This window comes from Somniosus microcephalus, chromosome 22, assembly GCF_052327205.1.
Source record: "Somniosus microcephalus isolate GS21.2 chromosome 22, FLI_Smic_1.0, whole genome shotgun sequence".
NCBI lineage: Eukaryota > Metazoa > Chordata > Chondrichthyes > Squaliformes > Somniosidae > Somniosus > Somniosus microcephalus.
The window spans coordinates 52,094,717-52,116,536 of NC_141008.1; the positions used below are offsets into that span (position 1 = coordinate 52,094,717).

General features: G+C 51.1%; 1 protein-coding gene across 3 annotated transcripts in view; it reads right to left on the bottom strand.

The window, feature by feature from the left end:
* dhx40 (DEAH (Asp-Glu-Ala-His) box polypeptide 40) overlaps positions 1–21,470 on the bottom strand; it is a 57,301-nt gene extending 35,831 nt beyond the window's left edge. Inside the window, exons 1-4 of one of the 3 annotated variants that reach the window (XM_085964720.1) lie at positions 20,940–21,470; positions 19,680–19,825; positions 4,756–4,875; positions 2,744–2,977 (exon numbers count right to left, since the gene is read on the bottom strand). In XM_085964720.1, the coding sequence (XP_085820846.1) occupies positions 2,744–2,977; positions 4,756–4,875; positions 19,680–19,825; positions 20,940–21,231 (792 nt within the window). In that variant the 5' untranslated portion in view covers positions 21,232–21,470. The remainder of the gene's footprint in view (positions 1–2,743; positions 2,978–4,755; positions 4,876–19,679; positions 19,826–20,939) is intronic. The other 2 variants (XM_085964719.1, XM_085964721.1) reach the window with 2 other exon arrangements.
* Between the last annotated feature and the right edge of the window lie 350 nt (positions 21,471–21,820).

Sequence of the window (21,820 nt, forward strand, 5' to 3'; positions counted from 1 at the left end):
ATAAAGGCCAACATACCATTTGCTTTCCTAATTGCTTGCTGTACCTGCATGTTAACTTTCAGTAATTCGTGTACAAGGACACCCAGGTCCCTCTGAACACCAACATTTCCCAATCTCTTACCATTTAAAAAATACTCTGCTTTTCTATTTTTCCTACCAAAGTGGATAATTTCACATTTCTCCACATTATATTCCATTTGCCATGTTCTTGCCCATTCACTTAGCCTTGAAGCCTCGTTGCATCCTCCTCACAACTTACATTCCCACCCAGCTTTGTATCATCAGCAAACTTAGATATATTACATTTGGTCCCCTCATCCAAATCATTGATATAGATTGTGAATAGCTGAGGCCCAAGCACTGATCCTTGCGGTACCCCACTAGTTACAGCCTGCCAACCCGAAAATGACCCGTTTATTCCTACTCTCTGTTTTCTGTCCGTTTTCTCAGCCCCGAGGAGGCGGGTATGGAGGCGGGACTGCCGGGAAAGTTGCAGAATTTGGGGGCGGATAGCAAACCCGCCCCCAACCCGCCTCCGTGCACTCTTGCCGGGAGGCCGGAAGCCATCCGGCCCCAGGTCCCATCTCCTTGGAGGCGGGAAGGGATTAAAGCCTATTAACTGCTTGTTAACAGGCAGAAAATAGGATTATCCCTATTTTGGCGCTGAAGTGCGGGCTTCCCGACCTGGGGGAACCCCGGCGGGGTGTAGGAGGCGAGTAGGAGGTCTGCGGGGTCTGAAAGTGCGATATAGAGGTGAGTGATGGGTGCAAGTGTGGAGTGGTAAGTATGTGCGGTGAGTGTAAAGTGTTAGAAAATGTTAACTTACCTTTGTTTCTCTCTACAGTCTTCAGCTGCTGTGGAGCCGGAGTCCTGACATCTCCATTGTAGAGATCTTTGCGGAACACCTCCGTTCAGTCCGTAAGGGTGACCCTGAGCTTCCGGTCGCCTGTCACTTTAATTCACCACTTCACCCCCACTCTGATCTCTCTGTCCTCGGGCTATTGCATTGTTCCAATGAAGCTCAACGTAAGCTCAAGGAACAGCACCTCATCTTTCGATTGGGCACTTTGCAGCCTGCCGGACTCAACATTGAGTTCAACAATTTCAGATAATTATCCCTGCCCCCATTTTTCATGCAGTATGATTTTTGCCATTCCCATTTGCAACATTTTATCTTTCCTGCCTCTTACAAAAGTACAGGGTGTTCTTTCTATTCCTTCCTCCCCTAACCGCCCCCCTGTCTCTGCACCTGCTTAATATCTGTTACATCTCCATCTTTTTCCAGTTCTGATGAAGGGTCCCAGACCTGAAACGTTAACTCTGTTTCTCTCTCCACGGATGCTGCCTGGCCTGCTGAGTATTTCCAGCATTTTCTGTTGTTATCACAGACTGGCTGTTGGATCCTCCGACCCAACAGCCAGCTGATTTCTGCAAAGTTGAAAGGTTTGATGAGTCCTGAACACGAGGACTCGTCAAACTACACAGAATGTCAGTGTTTGACAGCTTCACAGAGCTGTCAAACGATGACATTTCTTCTTTCAAAAGTTCTTGACAGATGACACATCATACGTTGACGTGCTCTGTCACTGACTTCCCCCTAATTGGCCTGCTGAGCCCACCGGGGAATCAGGGGAAAATACCGCTGGTTGGCCAGAAGCTGATGGAGGTGGGATTGAAAGCCGGCAAGCAGCAGTCCCGCCTCCAAAAGCTTCCCATTGAAAAAATCCAGCCCTATGTATTTCTCCGCCATTTCCTTATTCCCCATTATAATTTCTCCTGTCTCAGCCTGTAAGGGACCCACATTTACTTTTGCAAATCTTTTCCTTTTTAACATACTTATAGAAGCTTTTTGCAGTCTGTTTTTATGTCTCTCGCTAGTTTACTCTCATATTCTATTTTCCCTTTATCAATTTCTTGGTCCTCCTTTGCTGAATATCACGTCCTCAGGATGTCTCAAAGTGCTTCACAATCAATTACTTTTGCAGTGCAATTACGGTTATGTCGGTACGTGCGTCAGCCTATTTCACACAGCAAGGTCACACAATGAGATAAATGACCAACTGAGATAAAAGGCCGGTTATGCTGAGTTTGTGGTCCTGTTGGTTGAGGGATAGATGTTGGCCAGGACAACAACAACTTGCATTTATATCACACATTTAAAAGCCTCCCAAGAGGCTACATAGAAGCATAATTGATAAAAATTGACACCAAGCCAAAGGAGGAGACATTAGGACAGGTGACTAAAAGCTTGGTCGAAGAGGTAGGTTTGAAGGAGCATCTTAAGGGAGGACGGCGAGGTGGAGAGGTTTGGTGAGAGAATTCCAGAGCTTGGTGGCTAGATGGCTGAAGACGCGGCCGCCAATGGTGGGGGCGAAGAAAGCGGGCGACGCACAAGAGGCCAGAGTTGGAGGGATGGGAGAACTCCCTAATCATTTTCCAATAGTGCCATGGGATCTTTTACGCCTAACTGAACAGGTAGACAGAGCTGTGGTTTAACTTCTCATCCAAAGGATTGCACCTCTGACAATGTTGCTTTCCCTCAGTACTGCACTAGAGTGTCAGTCTGGATCAGGTGCTCAAGCCCTGAAAGCAGCAGCTTCTAACTTAGACATGAAAGTGCTATCCACTCAGCCACGCTCCTCCCCCACACCGGCCCACAAAACAGCCCAGCTCAAATTGGGAGCCTGCCACATTGTCGGGATGTGCCCGCTTCGACGTATCGGGGAGGGTGAGTAACAGTTACCTCTTTAACAAATCCTGTGGGCTCTTTATCCTTCGGTCCAATCAGGTTGCAGAATAGTTCCTGGACAGGGTAGGTCCTGCCCGACACATGACAGACGGGACAGCCGTGGAGAAACTCCGCCAGTTTCTCTGTCTCCAGCGTGGCTGACATCACGACGACTTTCAGGGGAACCTTGCGCTCGTGTGATGTAGTCTCCCGCGTCGACAGGGACTTGAGCAAACCGAAGAGAATATCCTGCGGGCAGAAAGCACATCACCGTTCGGAGAAGTGGTTGAGCACGGCAAAGCCTGGCTATTTCTGCAATTTTACACAAATGGGGTGGATTTGTCCTTCACTGCTTGCGCGGTAAACCAGCGGAGCAGATCACCAGCGCTCGATCCCGGCCCCGCTCGATCCCCGCCCCGCGCCCGATCCCCGCCCCAAGAGAGCACACGCTTCTAGGTTCGACGCCCAGTCGGTGCCAAGTGAGCTAATCTCGGCCGGGATAGCAGCTGAGCTTCTCCAACGAGCTGCAATGCTCCCACAACAGGGAGGAGGGAGGAATGAACCGGTCAGGATTCTTGCTACTGATCGCTATCGAGTTGCCCCTTTACTAGAAGGTGCACGTGCAGGCGCGGGTGTGATAGAATCAGGCTGGGATTAAACACCCCCTCAGATAGCCCACCAATAACTACTTCCAGGAGAAATGGCAGCTTTTGAAATAATTCATTCATGGGATGTGGGCGTCGCTGGCAAGGCTGGCATTTATTGCCCATCCCTAGTAGCCCTTGAGAAGGTGGTGGTGAACCGCCTTCTTGAACTGCTGCAGTCCGTGTGGTGAAGGTACTCCCACAGTGCTGTTAGGGAGGGAGTTCCAGGATTTTGACCCAGCGACGATGAAGGATCGGCGATATACTTCTAAGTCAGGATAGTTTGACTTGGAGGGGAACTTGGAGGTGGTGGTGTTCCCATGCGCCTGCTGCCCTTGTTCTTCTAGGTGGTAGAGGTCGTGGGTTTGGGAGGTGCTGCTGAAGAAGCTTTGGCGAGTTACTGCAGTGCATCTTGTAGATGGTACACACTGCAGCCACGGTACACCGGTGGTGGAGGGAGTGAATGTTTAAGGTGGTGGAGGGGGTGCCAATCAAGCGGGCTGCTTTGTCCTGGATGGTGTCGAGCTTCTTGAGTGTTGTTGGAGCTGCACTCATCCAGGCAAGTGGAGAGTATTCCATCACACTCCTTACTTGTGCCTTGTAGATGGTGGAAAGGCTTTGGGGAGTCAGGAGGTGAGACACTCGCCGCAGAATACCCAGCCTCTGACCTGCTCTTGTTGCCACAGTATTTATGTGGCTGGTCCAGTTAAGTTTCTGGTCAATGGTGACCCCCAGGATGTTGATGGTGGGGATTCGGCAATGGTAATGCCGTTTTCATGTCAAGGGGAGGTGATTAGACTCTTGCTTGTTGGAGATAGTCATTGCCTGGCACTTCTGTGGCGCGAATGTTACCTGCCACTTATCAACTCAACCCTATGTACAGTATCATGGGCGGCTGCAGCAGTACCACTATCCGCACCCCCACCCCCCCGCCGCACCCCCTCCCAAGTTGGGCATTCTCAACATTTTGTCCCTTAATCATGATTTCTGTAAACTGTAGGTGTGACTTGGAGGGGAATTTGGAGGTGGCGGTGTTCCAATGCGACTGCTGCCCTTGTCCTTCTAGGCGCTAGAGGTCACAGGTTCGAGAGATGCTGCTGAGCTTCTGCAGTGTATCTGGTAGACAGTACCCACTGCAGCCACGGTGCGAGTTCAGGGGTGCGGAGGGGGGGCTGGCGGTGGAGATGAAGCTGGGGCCTGTGAAACCATATCCCAGCAACAAACACTTTCCGGAGAAGGTTGGGGGGGGGGGGGGGGGGGGGAGGGAGGGGCCGGTAAAAATATTAGGAAAAAAAATCAATTTCCCATTTAAAATCCAACGCTACACTCCCGTCACTAACCACGCCTTACAGAATTTACGGGAGTGTTAAAACGTTACTTAACTGTGCTGAGGCTCCTCTCGTGGGCCTCGTCCAGAATGACAGTGTCGTACCGACTGAGAACCGGGTCCTGAAGGATCTCCCGCAGCAAGCAGCCGTCGGTCATGTACTTTATCATAGTGTCCTGGGCAAAAAGAAACCAGCCGTTCATTATATTCACAGCACAGAAACAGGCCATTCCGCCCAGCTGGTCCACACGAGCCTCCTCCTACCCTACCTCATCTCACTCTTCAACATATCCTTCCATTCCTTTCTCCCTCACGTGCTTATCCAGCTTCCCCTTAAATGCATCCCAGTGACTTCTGTTGCGCCTGATTATCTAGGAACTGGAGGAAACCATTCGGCCCCTTGATTAGGGGTGACCAACCCTTGAGGAATGCCCTGGAGCCTTCCAGGAATTAAAGATTAATCTCCTGGACACTGCTGCAGGAGGGGAAAAAAACATTGGGGTGTTAACAGAAAGTGTCTGGGTATTTTTCCCATTTTCTTTGAACACCTTTGTTCATTACTTGGCGACGGAGGGGAAATTGGCCCAGTGGGGCGGTTGGAGGTCATGTGATGAAACCTCCAGGAATACGTCCAATCAGAGTCGGCGCCTCGAGCCTGCTCCGCCATCCAATTAAATCACGGCTGATCCGCACCCCAACTCCACTCACCCGCCTTAGCTCCAGATCACGGGATACCCTGACCTGACCTAGCAACCCCGTCTTGAAAGCTCCAACTGATCCACAGCCTTTTTTTTTGGGGGGGGGGGGGGGGGGAAGGAAAGAGTGTTCTAGATTTCTGCTACCCTTTATGTGCTACCTGATTTCCCTCCTGAATTTTAAGATTGTATCCCCTTGTAAGGAGTATTAGTAAGAATAATGAGAAAGAGCAAAATGATATAGGAGAAAGTGCAGACCACAAGCAACAAGATTATTTGGGGGGAGGGGGGAAAAGGGAAAACAGCAACAAGGGCCATCAGCATCTGTGAAGAGGAGAGAGAGAGAGAGAGAGAGAGAGAGAGAGAGAGAGAGAGAGACACAGAGAGAGAGAGACAGAGAGAGAGAGAGAGAGACACACACAGCCCGATTTTTGGCTTGTGTGGGAAATGGTTGGGTTTCCCCGAATGTGGGGTTTCTGACACACAAAAAAATGTCAGCCAGCTCCACGCAATTTTCCCTCAAGTGGCCAATTAATTTCCAGCATGTGGGCAGCCTTGCTAATTGTCCATTTCTAGTCAGAAAATCCCACCGTATGATGTCATCATTCATGGTGCTTTCAAGGTCCATAGCAAACACTGCATCCTCTGAAGGCTTCCAAACGAACCACACAGGATGGCAGAGGAGCCTGCAGCAACTGTGGCCAGTGCCAGACCCCGAGCTGCCTTCAAATTCAACGAGGCTTCGCTGCAGGCATTATTGAATGGGGTTAGGGCCCACAGAGAGGCCCTCTTCCCTAGGTCAGGCAGGAAGAGGCCTCCCACTGAGACCAATGCTGCATGGATGCAGGTGTTAGCAGATGCCCACTCGCTGGGAGTCACCAGAAGAACCTTGGCATTACATCTCTAACTCCTTCCTTTACTCCCCCACAGTACCATCCAGAGCCCCCGTCCTCACTGTGGAGGAGGAAGAGGCTGTGCAGCCAGACTCCTCAGAGGAAGCTCCAACCTCTGAGGGCGCAGCGTCAGCAGAAGTAAGCGCACCCAGCACCAGCGCAGACACACACACCTCGGGGGGACCTTCGGGACATAGAGTAGTGTTGTCACCTGGTGTTTCACAGCTCACAAGTGAGCCTCAGCAGATTCTGGAGACAGGGACAACAGTGGAGAGTCCTCGTTGGAGGGCGCAGGACTCTGCCAGCTCAGCTCAGCTGCGCTGCATGTCGACCCTCTGCTTCTGGGTCCATCCGCAAGAGAAGAGGTGATGGATCTCCATGCACAGATGCAGGAGTCTCTGGCAGATTTTGTCTCCAGGGTCGCTGCGAGTGTGGAGTGAATGGAGGAGTCCATAGCGACCATGAGCAGAGCCTTTGTGGAGTCATTGGCGCATGAACGCATCACTATGGAAAGGTTGGCAACCTCCATGGAGGAGATAACTCGCCAGGGTACGGAAAACATGGTAAGTGCTCATAAGAGAATGACATCTCTTGAGGAGCATTGGCCGTCTATTGAACAGAGAAACCAGATCCTCATGGAAGTCCTTCTGAGTAGGACTGCCAGTGCTGAAACGGGTCCCCATGGCCCCCTAAAGCGCAGCAAGGTGCTCTCAAGCCACTTCCAAGCACTGGCCCCTTCTGGCCTGTGCAGCTTCAGGTGAGTGAGCAGCAGCCTGGTGCTCATCCTGCTGTTCCTGCCACCTCTGCTGCTGGAGATCCTCTAATGGCAAGAAGGGAAGGAAAAAAAGGCGTCCATGCTTCTCGTAGATGCCTCCGCTGAGGAAGCACTGAGTGAGGGTGGCGAGAGGGGCTTCCCAGGAGATCGCATTGCAGAAGTGTGTGAGGCTCCAACCTTCTACAGCTGTGCCTAAGCCTTGAAGAAGTAGCCCCAAACCTGCAACAACAAGGTCCTTCAACATACAAGTGCTGGCCCTTTAAATCGCAGCTTCTCCGATTGACCTGCAGCTGCAAGCAAGCAAGCCAACTGTTACCACGCCAGGTCTCATCAGCGGGGTTCCCCGCAGGCGTGTTTCACGTGGGGAAAGCCCCAAAATCGCAACGGCCCCTCAAAATCTACTTAAACAAGGTAATAATTGGTGATTTGTGTTCCGACGGCCAGTCCCGCCAGCGGCGGGCGGGACTGAAGTGGGTCGCGGAGAAACGGCGGTCCGAAAGTTGGACGGGGCGGGGAATCAGGCGGGGGGGTCACAACCCGCTTTTTCGGCGATTTTCAGCCCCCGGCCGCCTGGAAAGCTGCCCGACAGCTGGCAGAAAATCGGGGTCAGAGACAGAGAGAGAGATGTAAACACTACAACGCTTTTGGATTTTCATAGAATCATAGAAAGTTACAACACGGAAGGAGGCCATTTCGGCCCATCATGTCCGTGCCGGCCAACAAAGAGCTATCCAACGTAATCCAACTTCCCAGCTCTTGGTCCGTAGCCCTGCAGGTTAGTGTTGTATCCGTGTGTTAATGGAGACACGGAATGCAGGAGTTGGTTTAACAGGTGTTTACTGAACAAAGTCTGGAGGTGAACTAAAAGATACAAGACGCTATACAGGCTTATATACCCGAGTGGTCACTACCGGTATTACAGTACACAGGGGCTCTTAAAGGTACATACGCTACAATTCCTCCCCTTTTAGATAATTAGTACATAACATTTTAAGTAATCATTAATTAACATGTTTACAAGAACAATAATCTACACATTTGCTGCAGTTAATCAATTATAAGTCAGTCTCTCTGGAGGCTTCCTGACTCGGTCCGGATAACGCCTCGGTGGTGTAGTAGTTTTCGGTGGTGTAGTAGGTTCTTTTGGCAAGGTCGATTCGGCTTGAATGCCAGTGTCGGGTTCATCTGGTTCCAGTATCACCAGATCGGAGGTAGATACTATGGGTATCTCTGCTTCATCATTAGGCGTATAGAGTTGTGGTGTAGGTTGTCCCTTTTCGGATGACTCTATGATCTGGTCAGCATGGCGCCTTATTATGCTTTCTCCAATGTCTACGGTATACATCAGCGGTCCTAGTCGTGTGCAAATAGTTCCAGGCTGCCATTTCTCGGTACGGTAGTCCCGGGCCAAAACTTGTTGACCTATCTGGAAGGTTCTAGTTGGCCTTTCATTCATGCCTTGAAATTGCCGGTTCTCTACGTCCCTTCTGATGTTTGGCTTGATCAAATCCAGCTGGCATCTTAGTCTTCTATTGAAAAACATCATGGCGGGAGTTTGGTTTGTAACCACATGTGTTGCATTCCTGTACGCAAACAAGAAGTTATCTACCTTATGCTGTAGATTTATGTCTTCATTACCCATGGCCTTTATGGCCTTCTTGAAGGTCTGGACAAACCTTTCAGCTAATCCATTGGTGGCGGGATGGTATGGGGCGGACGTGTAGTGCTTAACCCCATTGTTTTTTAAGAACTTCCTGAATTCTTCGGACACAAATTGCGGTCCATTATCAGAACAGATCTGTTCAGGCAGCCCATTCCTGGCAAATATGGTCCTTAATACGGTGATGGTTTTTTCCGTGGTGGTGGAGGACATCTTTATTACCTCTGGCCACTTGGAGTGTGCATCAACCGCGATTAAGAACATTGAGTCCATAAATGGACCAGCAAAGTCGATATGTACCCTTTGCCATGGAGATGAGGGCCACTCCCATGGATGTAGAGGGGCTTGTGGTGGGGCGTTTTGGACCTTCTGGCATCCTAGACAGCTCTTGGTAATTCCTTCGATGTCTCCATCGATACCTGGCCACTACACAAACGCTCTGGCTAGGTTCTTCATTTTCACTCCACCCAGATGCCCCTCGTGAAGCTCCTTTAGCACTTTATCCTGGAGTTTGGGTGGAATCACCACTCTGGATCCACACATCAAGGTTCCTCGGCACACTGACAGCTGTTCTCTTCTTTGCGAGAATGCTGGCAACAGTGGTTCGCCATGTGCTGGCCATCCCTTCACCGTTAAATCGTAGACTCGTGAAAGAGTCGGGTCATTTCTCGTTTCCTTTTCAATGGTAGAATTTGTTACTGGTAGACATTCCATTATGGTTGAGTGGAACATCTCCACTGGGTCCACTGTAGGTGCCTCTTCTACCGTTGGCAACGGTAGGCGCGATAAACCATCAGCATTCCCATGCTGTTTTGATCCTTTGTATTCTATGTCATATTGGTGTGCCCCTAGGAAAAGGGACCACCTCTGTAGCCTTTGCGCTGTCATAATGGGAACGCCCTTTTTAGGGTTGAATATGGAGACGAGGGGTTGATGGTCAGTCAACAAGGTAAATTTTTGTCTGTGTAGGTAATGGTTGAATTTCTTCACTCCCCACACCAGGCTGAGTGCTTCCCTGTCGATCTGGGCATAGTTACGCTCAGCTGAGTTCAATGAGCGTGACGCAAAAGCTATCGGCCGCTCCGAGCCATCAGGGAATCTATGCGATAATACCGCTCCTACGCCGTAAGGGGATGCATCGCACGCCAGTCTGATTGGCAGTGATGGGTTGTAGTGAGCCAACACTTCCTTGGACGTGATCAAGCCTTTGCATTTATGGAAGGCATGTTTACAGTCTTCGCTCCATTTCCAAATTACTCCCGTTTGTAGCAGTGTGTTAAGAGGGTGCAGAACAGTTGACAAGTTCGGTAAAAATTTATGATAGTAATTCATCAATCCCAGGAACGACCTTAATTGTGAGACATTTTCAGGTGCTGGGGCTTTTACGACCACTTCAATTTTTTCAGGTGATTTATGCAACCCTTCTTCGTTAATTATATGGCCACAATATGATATTTGTTTCTGGAAAAATTCGCACTTGGGGCGATTTACTCGTAGGCCCCGTTCTCTCAGCCTAGTGAGCACCTGCTCCAAATTGGCAAGGTGCTCGTTGTCGTTTTCTCCTGTTACAAGGATGTCGTCTAGGTAGCGTTGAGTCCCCGGAATCCCTTGCAGGACTTGCTCCATAGCTCTTTGCCAGATAGCTGGAGCTGATGCTACTCCGAAAACCAGTCGATTGTACTGGTACAGGCCTTTGTGTGTGTTTATCGTGAGATACTTTTTAGAGGCCTCCTCAACCTCCATCTGTAGATATGCCTGTGCCAAGTCAATTTTGGTGAAACGTTTCCCTCCGGATAGTGAGGCGAAAATATCTTCTATCCTGGGAAGAGGATACTGTACCGTGTGAAGGACCGGGTTTACAGTCACCTTGAAGTCCCCACAGATGCGAATTTTTCTCTGTTCTTCAGATTTATCATTATTCAACGTTTTCTTCATGACCGGGACGATGGGTGTTGCCCACTCGCTCCAATCTACCTTGGATAACACGCCTGCCTTTTCCAAATTCTCCAGCTCTGCCTCGACTGCTGGATGAATTGCGTATGGCACCGGCCTTGCCTTAAAAAACTTGGGAATTGCCGCATCTTCTACTTTTATTGAGGCGGTGACGCCTTTCAAGGTTCCTAGTTCCTGTTGAAACACTACTGTGGCGTTGGCCAAGATGTCTTTTAATCGTTCAGGTATGACGTCATCATCATTTTTTTTCTTACTGGTCACCGTCAGTGCCTGAATGGAGTGCCAGTCTAAACATATCTTCCTGATCCATTCACGTCCCAACAGCGGTGGACCACCATCTTGCAGAACGTATAAATACAACTTCTGTATTTCCTTGCCGTTGTATACAACAGGCACCTTTATTTTCCCTCTGGGGTATACTTTCTGCCCCGTATATGTCTTCAAGATAATGGATGTGTCTTTCAAAGGTTTTTGCGGAAATAGCCGCTCGTAATCCCGTCGACTTATGACGGTCAGAGCTGATCCTGTATCTAGCTCCATTTTAACTGGGGACCCCGCTATCATGAGGGTAACCCAAATGGTCTGGTAATCTTCTTTGGCAATTACATTATGTAATTTGAGACAGCTTAGTCTCTTGTTTCCGGAGTTGCTATCGCTCTTCTGGTCTTCGGAGCTACTGTCCGTCATCATTTGTACCTTTCTGTACTTTTCCTTATTGATTTTTTTTCTGTCAGTGGATTTTTTGTTTCCAGTTCGGCATACACGTGCGATGTGTCCCATCTTTCCGCATTGCCTGCATGCTTTGTCCTTGAACCAGCACAGTCCCTCTGGTCATGGGTGGATCTGCCGCAGCGATAACATCTCTCGAAACCCCGTGTCATTTCATGGGTGCTGAAGTCCTGTGGCTTTTGCTGTATCTGCAGCTCCTCTTGCTGCTGCTTCGTATGATACAGCCACACTGAAAGCCTTGTCTAGTGTCAAATCTTTCTCAGAAAGTAGCCTTTTCTGTGTTCCTTCACTTAGGAGACCGCAGACGAATTTGTCTCGTAGAGAATCTGCCAGTCCTGCCCTGAATTGGCAGTGCTTTGACAGCTTTCTTAATTTCGGTGAGGTAATCAGTGTTACTTTCATTCTTGTGCTGATTCCTCCTGAAGAATTTGAATCGTTCCACTATCAGCAGCGGTGTTGGGTTTAAGTGCTCCTGTAGGGTATCAACAATCTCCTTAAAATTCTTGTCCATCGGTTTGGCTGGAGTGATTAAGTTTCGTAACAGCCCGTATGTCCTTGCGCCCATCAGATTTAGAAGTACCGATGCCTTTTTATCATCCTCTACTTCATTCGCTGTGCAATATACCTCCACTCTTTCCACATATGTGGTCCAATCCTCTATATCACTATCGAAAGCAGTAATATTGCCAGTCTTAGGCATCCTGAAAATCAAAAATGGCGCCTCCCGCGCTTTCCTTTCTTCCCTGCCGAGAAAAAAATGGCGTCTCCCGCGCTTTCCCTCCGCTGCCGACAACGCTGTTCTCCACGGTTTTTATTTACACAGATATTTTTAATAGTTCGAGACTCGTTCCCACCGGACTCTCTGGGACTTTTCCCTCCCTCTGCTTGGTCCGAACGCCGACCTGCTTTGCAGCGCCGGCCGTCTCCCGAGTGCTCCACCCTCCGTCTCTGTTTGCCTCCGCCTTCCGACTCGCTGCTCGGCCCCGCTGCAGACCCACCCGATCGAGCCCCAGCCCGCCGCCCAAGAAGGATTAGTGCAGTACCTGCCACCAGCCTGGCTAGCTGGTGAACTCACAGTTTTTTTTTGTTTTTTTTCTTCGACCTTCGTCTGAGGAATCGATCCCCTTGAGGTGCTGCCGAATTGCAGGTAAGTCCGTTTCCAATTCGTCGCCACTGTTGTATCCGTGTGTTAATGGAGACACGGAATGCAGGAGTTGGTTTAACAGGTGTTTACTGAACAAAGTCTGGAGATGAACTAAAAGATACAAGATGCTATACAGGCTTATATACCCGAGTGGTCACTACCGGTATTACAGTACACAGGGGCTCTTAAAGGTACATACACTACAGTTAGAGCATCCCAAGTGCATATGCAAGTACTTTTTAAATGTGGTTAGGGTTCCTGCCTCTACCACCCTTTCAGGCAGTGAGTTCCAGACCCCCACAACCCTCTGGGTGAAAAAATGTCCCCTTAAATCCCCTCTAAACCTTCCCCCATTTACTTTAAATCCGTGCCCCCTGGTTTTTGACCCCTCTGCGAAGGGAAATAGGTCCTTTCTATCCACTTTATCTATGCCCCTCATAATTTTATACACCTCAACCTCCTCTGTTCCAAGGAAAACAGACCCAGCCTATCCAGTCTTTCCTCATAGCTAAGATTCTCTACTCCCAGCAACATCCTTGTAAATCTCTGTACCCTCTCTAATGCAATCACATCTTTCCTGTAATGTGGTGACCAGAACTGCACACAGTACTCTAGCTGAGGCCTAACTAGTGTTTTATACAGTTGAAGCATAACCCCCCTGCTCTTGTATTCTATGCCACGGCTAATAAAGGCAAGCATTCCGTTTGCCTTCTTAAACACCTTATCTACTTGGCCTGCTACCTTCAGGGATCTGTGGACATGCACTCCAAGGTCCCTTTGTTCCTCTACACTACTCAGTGTCCTACCATTTAATGTGTATTCCTTTCCTTGTTAGCCCTCCCCAAATGCATTGCCTCACAGTTCTCCGGATTGAATTCCATTTGTCATTGTTCTGCCCACCTGGCCAATTTATTGATATCTTCCTGCAGTCTACAGCTTCCTTCTTCAGTATCAACCACACAGCCGATTTTAGTATCATCTGCAAACTTCTTAATCATACCCCCTATATTCAAGTCTAGATCATTGATATATACCACAAAAAGCAAGGGACCTATTACTGAGCCCTGCGGAACCCCACTGGAAACAACCATTACCCTCTGCTTCCTGTCTCCGAGCCAGTTTTGAATCCAACTTGACACTTTGCCCTGGATCTCATGGGCTTTTAACTTCGTGACCAGTCTGCCATGTGGAACCTTATCAAAAGCCTTGCTAAAGTCCATATACACTACATCAAATGCACTACCCTCATCTACCCTCGTTACCTCCTCAAAAAATTCAATCAAGTTTGTCAGACACGACCTTCCCTTAACAAATCCATGCTGACTATCCTTGATTAATCCGTGTCTTTCTAAATGAAGATTTATCCTGTCCTTCAGAATTCTTTCCAATAATTTTCCCACCACCGGTTAGGCTGACTGGCCTGTAATTACTCAGTCTATCCTTTTCTCCCTTTTTGAACAAGGGTACTACATTAGCAGTTCTCCAGTACCACACCTGAAGCCAGAGAGGATTGAAAAATGATGGTCAGGGCCTCTGCTATTTCCTCTTTTGCTTCGCTTAACAGCCTGGGATACATTTCATCCAGGCCTGGGGATTTATCCACTTTTAAAGCTGCTAAGCCCCTTAATACTTCCTCTCTCACTATGTTTATTTCATCTAATATTTCACACTCCTCCCTTATAGCAATGTCTGCTTCGCCCCTCTCCTTTGTGAAAACAGACGCAAAGTATTCATTAAGAACCCTACCGACATCTCCCGCTTCCACACACAGATTACCCTCATGATCTCTAATAGGCCCTACCCTTTCTTTAGTTATCCTCTGATATACCTATCAATTCCTCCAATAAAAGGCGAAGAGTTACGAAGGTGACTAAAGGTTTTTATTGACTAAATAACAGAGCCCACTCTCGTGGGTGATCCGATCCAAGCAGGAGGAATACCAGCCAGTCGCTCACCTTTATACCTGGCCTGGTGGGTGGAGCCAAGGCGGAGTCGGCAGTGGTCATCCCAGGTATAGCAGTGTGGCAAGAGGCGACCTCGTACCGTGATACAATAGTGGTCAGTGATACAGTTATAACGAACAGTGGTGAACAGTGCTAACTACTAACAGTGATACGATAGTGAACGTGGTTTACCACATTCACCCCTTGTTTAGAATTAAGTCCGGCGGGGTGAAGTGTACTACCAATTCTGGTAGGTCAGTCTGTCCGGAGGCTTCGTAAGCCTCTCCGATCGCCGCAGCGGTGGTGTTGCCTTATCCGGTGCTGGTGCCTTATCCGGTGTTGATGCTGGTGTTTGCGTGGTCGGCGAGGGCTAGTGGGGTTCCGGCATGCCGTCTACCTGGACTGAGGTTGGGGGGGGGGGGGGGTGGTGGCGGTGTTTCCGGATCGGCTGAGGGTGCGAGGTCTCGTAGGGAGACAGTGTCCTCCCGCCCGTCTGGGTACGCCACGTAGGCGTACTGGGGGTTGGCGTGCAGGAGGTTCACCCTCTCGACCAGGGGGTCCGTTTTATGGGTCCTCACGTGTTTCCGCAGCCAGACCGGCCCCGGGGCGGTCAGCCAGGTTGGTAGAGTGGTTCCCGTAGTCGACTTCCTGGGGAAAACGAACATTCGTTCATGGGGGGTGGTGTTAGTGGCCGTGCAAAGTAATGACCGGATGGAGTGCAGCGCTGTCGGGAGGACTTCTTGCCAGCAGGAGGTTGGGAGGCCCTTAGACTTTAAGGCTAAGAGGACGGCCTTCCATACCGTCGCGTTCTCTCTTTCCACCTGACCGTTACCTCTGGGGTTGTAGCTGGTGGTCCTGCTTGCTGCAATACCTCTCTCTAGGAGGAATTGCCGGAGTTCCTCGCTCATGAAGGAGGAGCCCCGGTCGCTGTGTATATAGTTCGGGAACCCGAACAAGGCGAAGAGGGCATTCAGGCACTTAATGACCGTGCTACTGGTCATGTCGGGGCAGGGGAAGGCAAAGAGGAAACGGGAGTACTCATCAACGATGTTGAGGAAGTACACATTACGGTCAGAGGACGGGAGGGGCCCCTTAAAGTCGATGCTCAGGCGCTCGAAGGGGCGGGTGGCCTTGATCAGGCTTGCTCGGTCCGGCCTATAGAAGTGCGGTTTGCACTCCGCACAGGTCTGGCAGTTCCTGGTCATGGTCCTGACCTCCTCGATGGAGTAGGTCAGGTTGCGGGCCTTAATGAAATGGTAGAGTCTGGTGACTCCGGGGTGGCAGAGCTGGTCGTGGAGGGTCTGAAGCCTATCGATATGCGCGCTGGCGCATGTCATTCGTGAAAGGGCATCAGGGGATTCGTTCAGCTTGCCTGGCCGGTACAAGATCTCATAATCGTAGGTGGAGAGCTCGATTCTCCATCTCAAAATCTTGTCATTCTTGATTTTGCCCTTCAGCTTGTTATTAAACATGAAAGCCACCGAACGCTGGTCGGTGAGGAGGGTAAATCGTTTGCCTGCCAGGTAGTGCCTCCAGCGCCGTACTGCCTCCACGATCGCCTGGGCCTCTTTCTCGACCGACGAATGTCGGATCTCGGGGCCCTGTAGGGTCCTTGAGAAGGCGGCCACTGGCCTCCCCTCCTGGTTTAGGGTGGCGGCTAAGGCGAAGTCGGATGCGTCGCTCTCCACCTGAAAGGGGATGCACTCGTCCACTGCGTGCATCGTGGCCTTGGCTATGTCTCCCTTAATGAGGGAGAAGGCCGCGCACGCCTCCTCCGTGAGGGGGAAGGAAGTGGCTTTCAGGAGGGGTCTGGCTTTGTCCGCGTAATTGGGTACCCATTGGGCATAGTAGGCGAAAAGCCCCAGGGTTCTCCTAAGTGCTTTAGGGCAGTGGGGGAGGGGTAGCTCCATGAGGGGGCGCATTCTTTCTGGGTCGGGGCCGATGATTCCGTTCTCCACTATGCAGCCGAGGATGGCAAGGCGCGTGGTGTTAAACACGCATTTCTCCTTATTGTAGGTGAGGTTCAGCCGTTGGGCCGTACGGAGGAATTTCTCCAGATTCGCGTCATGTTCCTGCCGGTCGCGGCCGCAGATAGTGACGTTATCTAGGTAGGGGAATGTAGCCTGCAGTTCGTTCTGGTCAACCATCTGGTCCATCTCCCTTTGGAAGACCGAGACCCCATTAGTGACACCGAAGGGGACCCTAAGGAAGTGGTATAGGCGCCCATTCGCCTCGAAGGCGGTATACTGGCGGTCCTCAGGGTGGATAGGGAGTTGGTGGTAGGCCGACTTCAGGTCGATGGTCGAGAATACTTTATACTGTGCAATCTGATTGACCATGTCAGATATGCGGGGGAGGGGGTATGCGTCCAGCTGGGTATATCTGTTTATGGTCTGGCTGTAGTCGATGACCAGGCGGTTTTTATCGCCGGTCTTTACGACTACGACCTGGGCACGCCAGGGGCTGCTGCTCCCCTCGATAATGCCCTCTTTCAGGAGGCGCCGCACCTCAGAGCTAATGAAGGCTCTGTCCCCGGCGCTATACCGCCTGCTCTTGGTAGCGACGGGTTTGCAGTCAGGGGTAAGGTTAGCAAACAGAGAGGGTGGCGGGACCTTGAGGGTGGAGAGGCTGCAGGTGTTACGCGGTGGGCGGTTTAACGTTTGCTGGTTGTTGACTGTGAGTGGGGGGAGGGGTCCACCGTATGCTAGGGTTACGCTTTGGAGGTGGGATTGGAAGTCCAGCCCTAGTAGGACGGCAGCGCAGAGATGGGGGAGGACGAGGAGTTTAAAGTTTTTATACTCCGTGCCCTTAACCGACAGGGTCACGACACAGTAGCCGCTGATGTCCGTGGCGTGGGACCTCGATGCCATCGAGATTCGGCTGCGCGTTGGTAGGACAGAGAGGGAGTAGTGGCTCACCGTGTCTGGGTGGATGAAGCTCTCCGTGCTTCCGCTGTCGAACAGGCAGGTCGTGGCGTGGCCGTTCACTTTGATGTCCATCATTGACTTGGACAGATGGTGCGGGCGGGCTTGGTCCAGGGTGACGGAAGCTAGTGTGTAGCTGAGCGAGTCGTTGTCATCTGCGGGCGAGGCGGTCGGGCGTGGTGAGTAAAATGGCGTCTCCCACGAGGTAGGGCCCCATGAGGCACTATTGGGGTCGGTTGCCTTAATCAAAGATGGCCGCCCCATGACTCATGTGTGGGGATGCTGGCCTCAGTTGCCCTAAACAAAGATGGCCGCCCCCATAGTTCGCATGCGGCACTGCTGGCCTCTGAGGATCCGCTCCTGCAGGCCTTGGAGAAGTGGCCTTTCTTCAGGCAGGTTTTGCATATGGAGTTCTTGGCTGGGCAGCGCGACCTCGGGTGCTTCTCCTGGCCACAAAAAAAACAGCCGGCGGCCCGATCGCGGATGCCCGATGTCGGGGCCGGTGCCGGGGGTGGCGGGGCCGGGACGCTGACGCAGAGGTAGGTCCCGGGGGCGGCGCTGGGAAGGGTGCTGTGGTAGGGGTCGGGCCCGAGTCCCAGGGTCGCGAGCAGTACCTGGTGAATGCTTCCTGATCTTGGTGGGCCACTTCCAGGGAGATAGCGAGGGCTTCAGCTTTTTCCATGCTGAGGTCTTTAGCTTCCAGCAGTCTTTGCCGTGAGTACTCGGACCGTAGGCCTTTCAGGAATGCGTCGCGGATATTATCTTCAGTATTTTCGGCTGCCGACACCGATTTAAAGTCACAGTTCCTGGCGAGTGCATATAGCGCCTGTGAGAATTCGGCTACTGATTCTCCTGGCTGTTGCGGCCGTGATCTTAGGAGGTGCCTAGCGTACATGTAGTTTACCGGGGTCCGGTACTTCTGTTTCAGCAGGTTGATGGCGGTCTCGTAGGTAGTCATGTCCTCGATGAGAGTGTATACTCTCGGGCTCAGTTGTGCCTGCAGGACACTTAGTTTGGATGCCTGAGGGACGCTGGATTCTCTCAGGTATGATTCGAAGCAGACCAGCCAGTGTTTAAAGTCTGCGGCTGAGTTTGCTGCTCGTGGGTTCAGGTCCAGGTACGGCGGTCTGAGGGCTCGCAGCCAAGCTGGCTGGTGTGGCTGTGCTCCTGGGAGCTGCGCTGGTGGCTCCTCCGCCGGTTGTGACTCGTTGTCGGACATCATTAAATTTAGTCAATAAAATTGATATACCTATCAATTCCTCCAATAAAAGGCGAAGAGTTACGAAGGTGACTAAAGGTTTTTATTGACTAAATAACAGAGCCCACTCTCGTGGGTGATCCGATCCAAGCAGGAGGAATACCAGCCAGTCGCTCACCTTTATACCTGGCCTGGTGGGTGGAGCCAAGGCGGAGTCGGCAGTGGTCATCCCAGGTATAGCAGTGTGGCAAGAGGCGACCTCGTACCGTGATACAATAGTGGTCAGTGATACAGTTATAACGAACAGTGGTGAACAGTGCTAACTACTAACAGTGATACGATAGTGAACGTGGTTTACCACATCGCAAAGTATTCATTAAGAACCCTACCGACATCTCCCGCTTCCACACACAGATTACCCTCATGATCTCTAATAGGCCCTACCCTTTCTTTAGTTATCCTCTTACTCTTAATATATTTATAAAACATCTTTGGGTTTTCCTTGATTTTACTTGCCAAGAATTTTTCATGCTCTCTCTTTGCTTTCCTAATATCATTTTTAATTGCACCCCTGCACTTTCTGTATTCCTCTAAAGATTCTGGAGTATTTAGCCTTCGGTATCTGTCATACGCCTCCCTTTTTTACCTTATCCTACCCTGTATGTCTCTAGACATCCAGGGGGCTCTAGATTTGTTAGTCCCACCTTTTTTCTTTAAGGGCACATGTTTGGTCTGAACCCTCCGGATCTCCTCCTTGAATGCCTCCCACTGCTCTGACACGGATTTACCTTCAAGTAGCTGTTTCCAGTCCACTATGGCTAAATCCCCTCTGAGCTTAGCAAAATTTGCTTTCCCACCGCCCCCTCCCTTGTTGGGCTTGCTACATACGGGCTAAAAAAAATTTCATTGAACTTTTGAGACGACCCCCAAGGACTGCACAGAACCAAGGTTGCTCAGACCCAGTCTCGGGCAGCTCTGGACTGCCGACCTACGACCTCTAGTGGGAGCAGCGATTAAGCATCGCCAATGTTCTTTCACACAAGAAAACGACATCACGACCTCTCACCTGGGATGTGCAGTCATTGAAGCGCACCTGGTAACCCACTCTCTTCCCCAGCGTGCAGCCCATCTCCTCCGCCACTCTGAGGGCCACCGAAATGGCGGCAACGCGCCGCGGCTGTGTGACCCCGATGACCCCGTGCCGACCGAGTCCTGAAACACCAGGGAAAAGAAAAAAAGTTCAAAAGTAAAACCAGGAGTTGCTGAACTAAACAACCAGCTGTGTGCTTCTCAAATAGGAGGTACAGAGAAATCTTAATCCCCCCCTCTCCCCATCCCGGATCCGAGAAACCTTCAGCAGCACGGTGGCATAGTGGTTAGCACTGTTGCCTCACAGCGCCAGGGACCCGGGTTCGAATCCGGCCTCGGGTGACTGTGCAAACTCCACACAGACATTCTCCCCGTGTTTGCGTGGGTTTCCTCCGGGTGCTCCGGTTTCCTCCCACAGTCCAAAGATGTGCGGGTTAGGATGATTGGCTATGATAAATTGACCCTTAGTGTTAGGGGGATTAAATACATGGGGTTACGGGGATAGGGTGGGATATGTGTTGGTGTAGGGGTTACAGGGATCGGGTGGGATATGTGTCGGTGCAGGCTCGATGGGCCGAAACGGCCTCTATCTGCACTGTGGGGTTTCTGTGATTCTGTGAATGCCCGGAGAGCCCCCTGACTGGACACAGTTTCTCACAGACTGGACCTCCTCCAGGACCCCGCCCAAGTGGCCATTCGTGCTGCGAGGGCCTGGACTGTGTCAGCTGGAAAGCTGTTCAACTACAGCAGGCATCACACCTGGACCAATGGTGTCAGCCATGGCTCAGTTGGTAGCACCCTCGCCTCTCAGTCAGAAGGTTGTGGGTTCGAGTCCCACTCCAGAGACTTGAGCACCTAAAGCTAGGCTGACACTCCAGTGCAGTACCGAGGGAGTGCCGCACTGTCGGAGATGCCGTCTTTTGGATGAGACGTTAAATCGAGGCCCCGTCTGCTCTCTCAGGTGGATGTAAGAAATCCCATACTATTTTGAAGAAGAGCAGGGGAGTTCTCCCCAGTGTCCTGGGCCAATATTTATCCCTCAACCAACATCACTAAAACACATTATCTGGTCATTATCACATTGCTGTTTGTGGGAGCTTGCTGTGCACAAATTGGCTGCCGCATTTCCTACATTACAACAGTGGCTACACTTCAAAAAATAATTCATTGGCTGTAAAGCGCTTTGGGATGTCGTGAGGTCGTGAAAGGCGCCATATAAATGCAAGTCTTTGCTTACCTGCGTGGTACAGATACTGTGGTAACTGTGTGGTTTTCCCGCTGCCCGTTTCTCCAGTCACTATAAGGAAGGGATGGTCCCTGACCGCCTGAACCAGCTGCTCCCTGTGCCGGTGGATGGGCAGCGACCCCGACCTGATCGGCCTGACCCCCCTCGACCCCGACCTGACCTCCCTCGACCCCGACCTGACATCGCACGACCCCGAACTGACCTCCCTCGACCCTGCCCTGACCCCCCTCGACCCCGCTCCCTTTGGGGAACGGCCCTCTCCTCCCACGCTCTCCCGGGACATGCTGCCTCAGTGCTTCACACCAGACATCAAATGGTGGCTTCCCTCCTCTCCCCCCTCTGCCCTGTCCTCTCCCTCCTATTCCTCTTCCGCTCCTTCTCCTTCTCCCACACTTACACTCTTACTCTCTCTCTCTCTCTGTCTCTGTCACTCGCTCGCTCTCTCTCTCCCTTCCTTCCTTCCTTCCTTCTTTCTTTCTCTTTTTCTCTCTCTCTCTCTCCCCTGCAGGGCGACAGGAGACAGCAGCCCGTCGCACTCTGATGACAACATTCAGCCACTGTCAGACAACCAATTCAACACGGGGAAGAGGGGCTGTCACAGCACTCTGGCACCCTCTTCTGTCTCACTCCAGAACCGCAGCCTCTGCTGCTCTTGGATTCCAGTGACACAGGAAAGAAAGAAAGACTTGCATTTCTATAGCGCCTTTCACAACCACCGAACGTCCCAATGCTCTTTACAGCCATGCAGTACTTTTGGAGTGTAGTCACTGTTGTAGGAAACGCAGCAGCCAATTTGCGCACAGCAAGCTCCCGCAGACAGCAATGTGAAAATGACCAGATAATCTGTTTTAGTGATAAATATTGACCTGGAC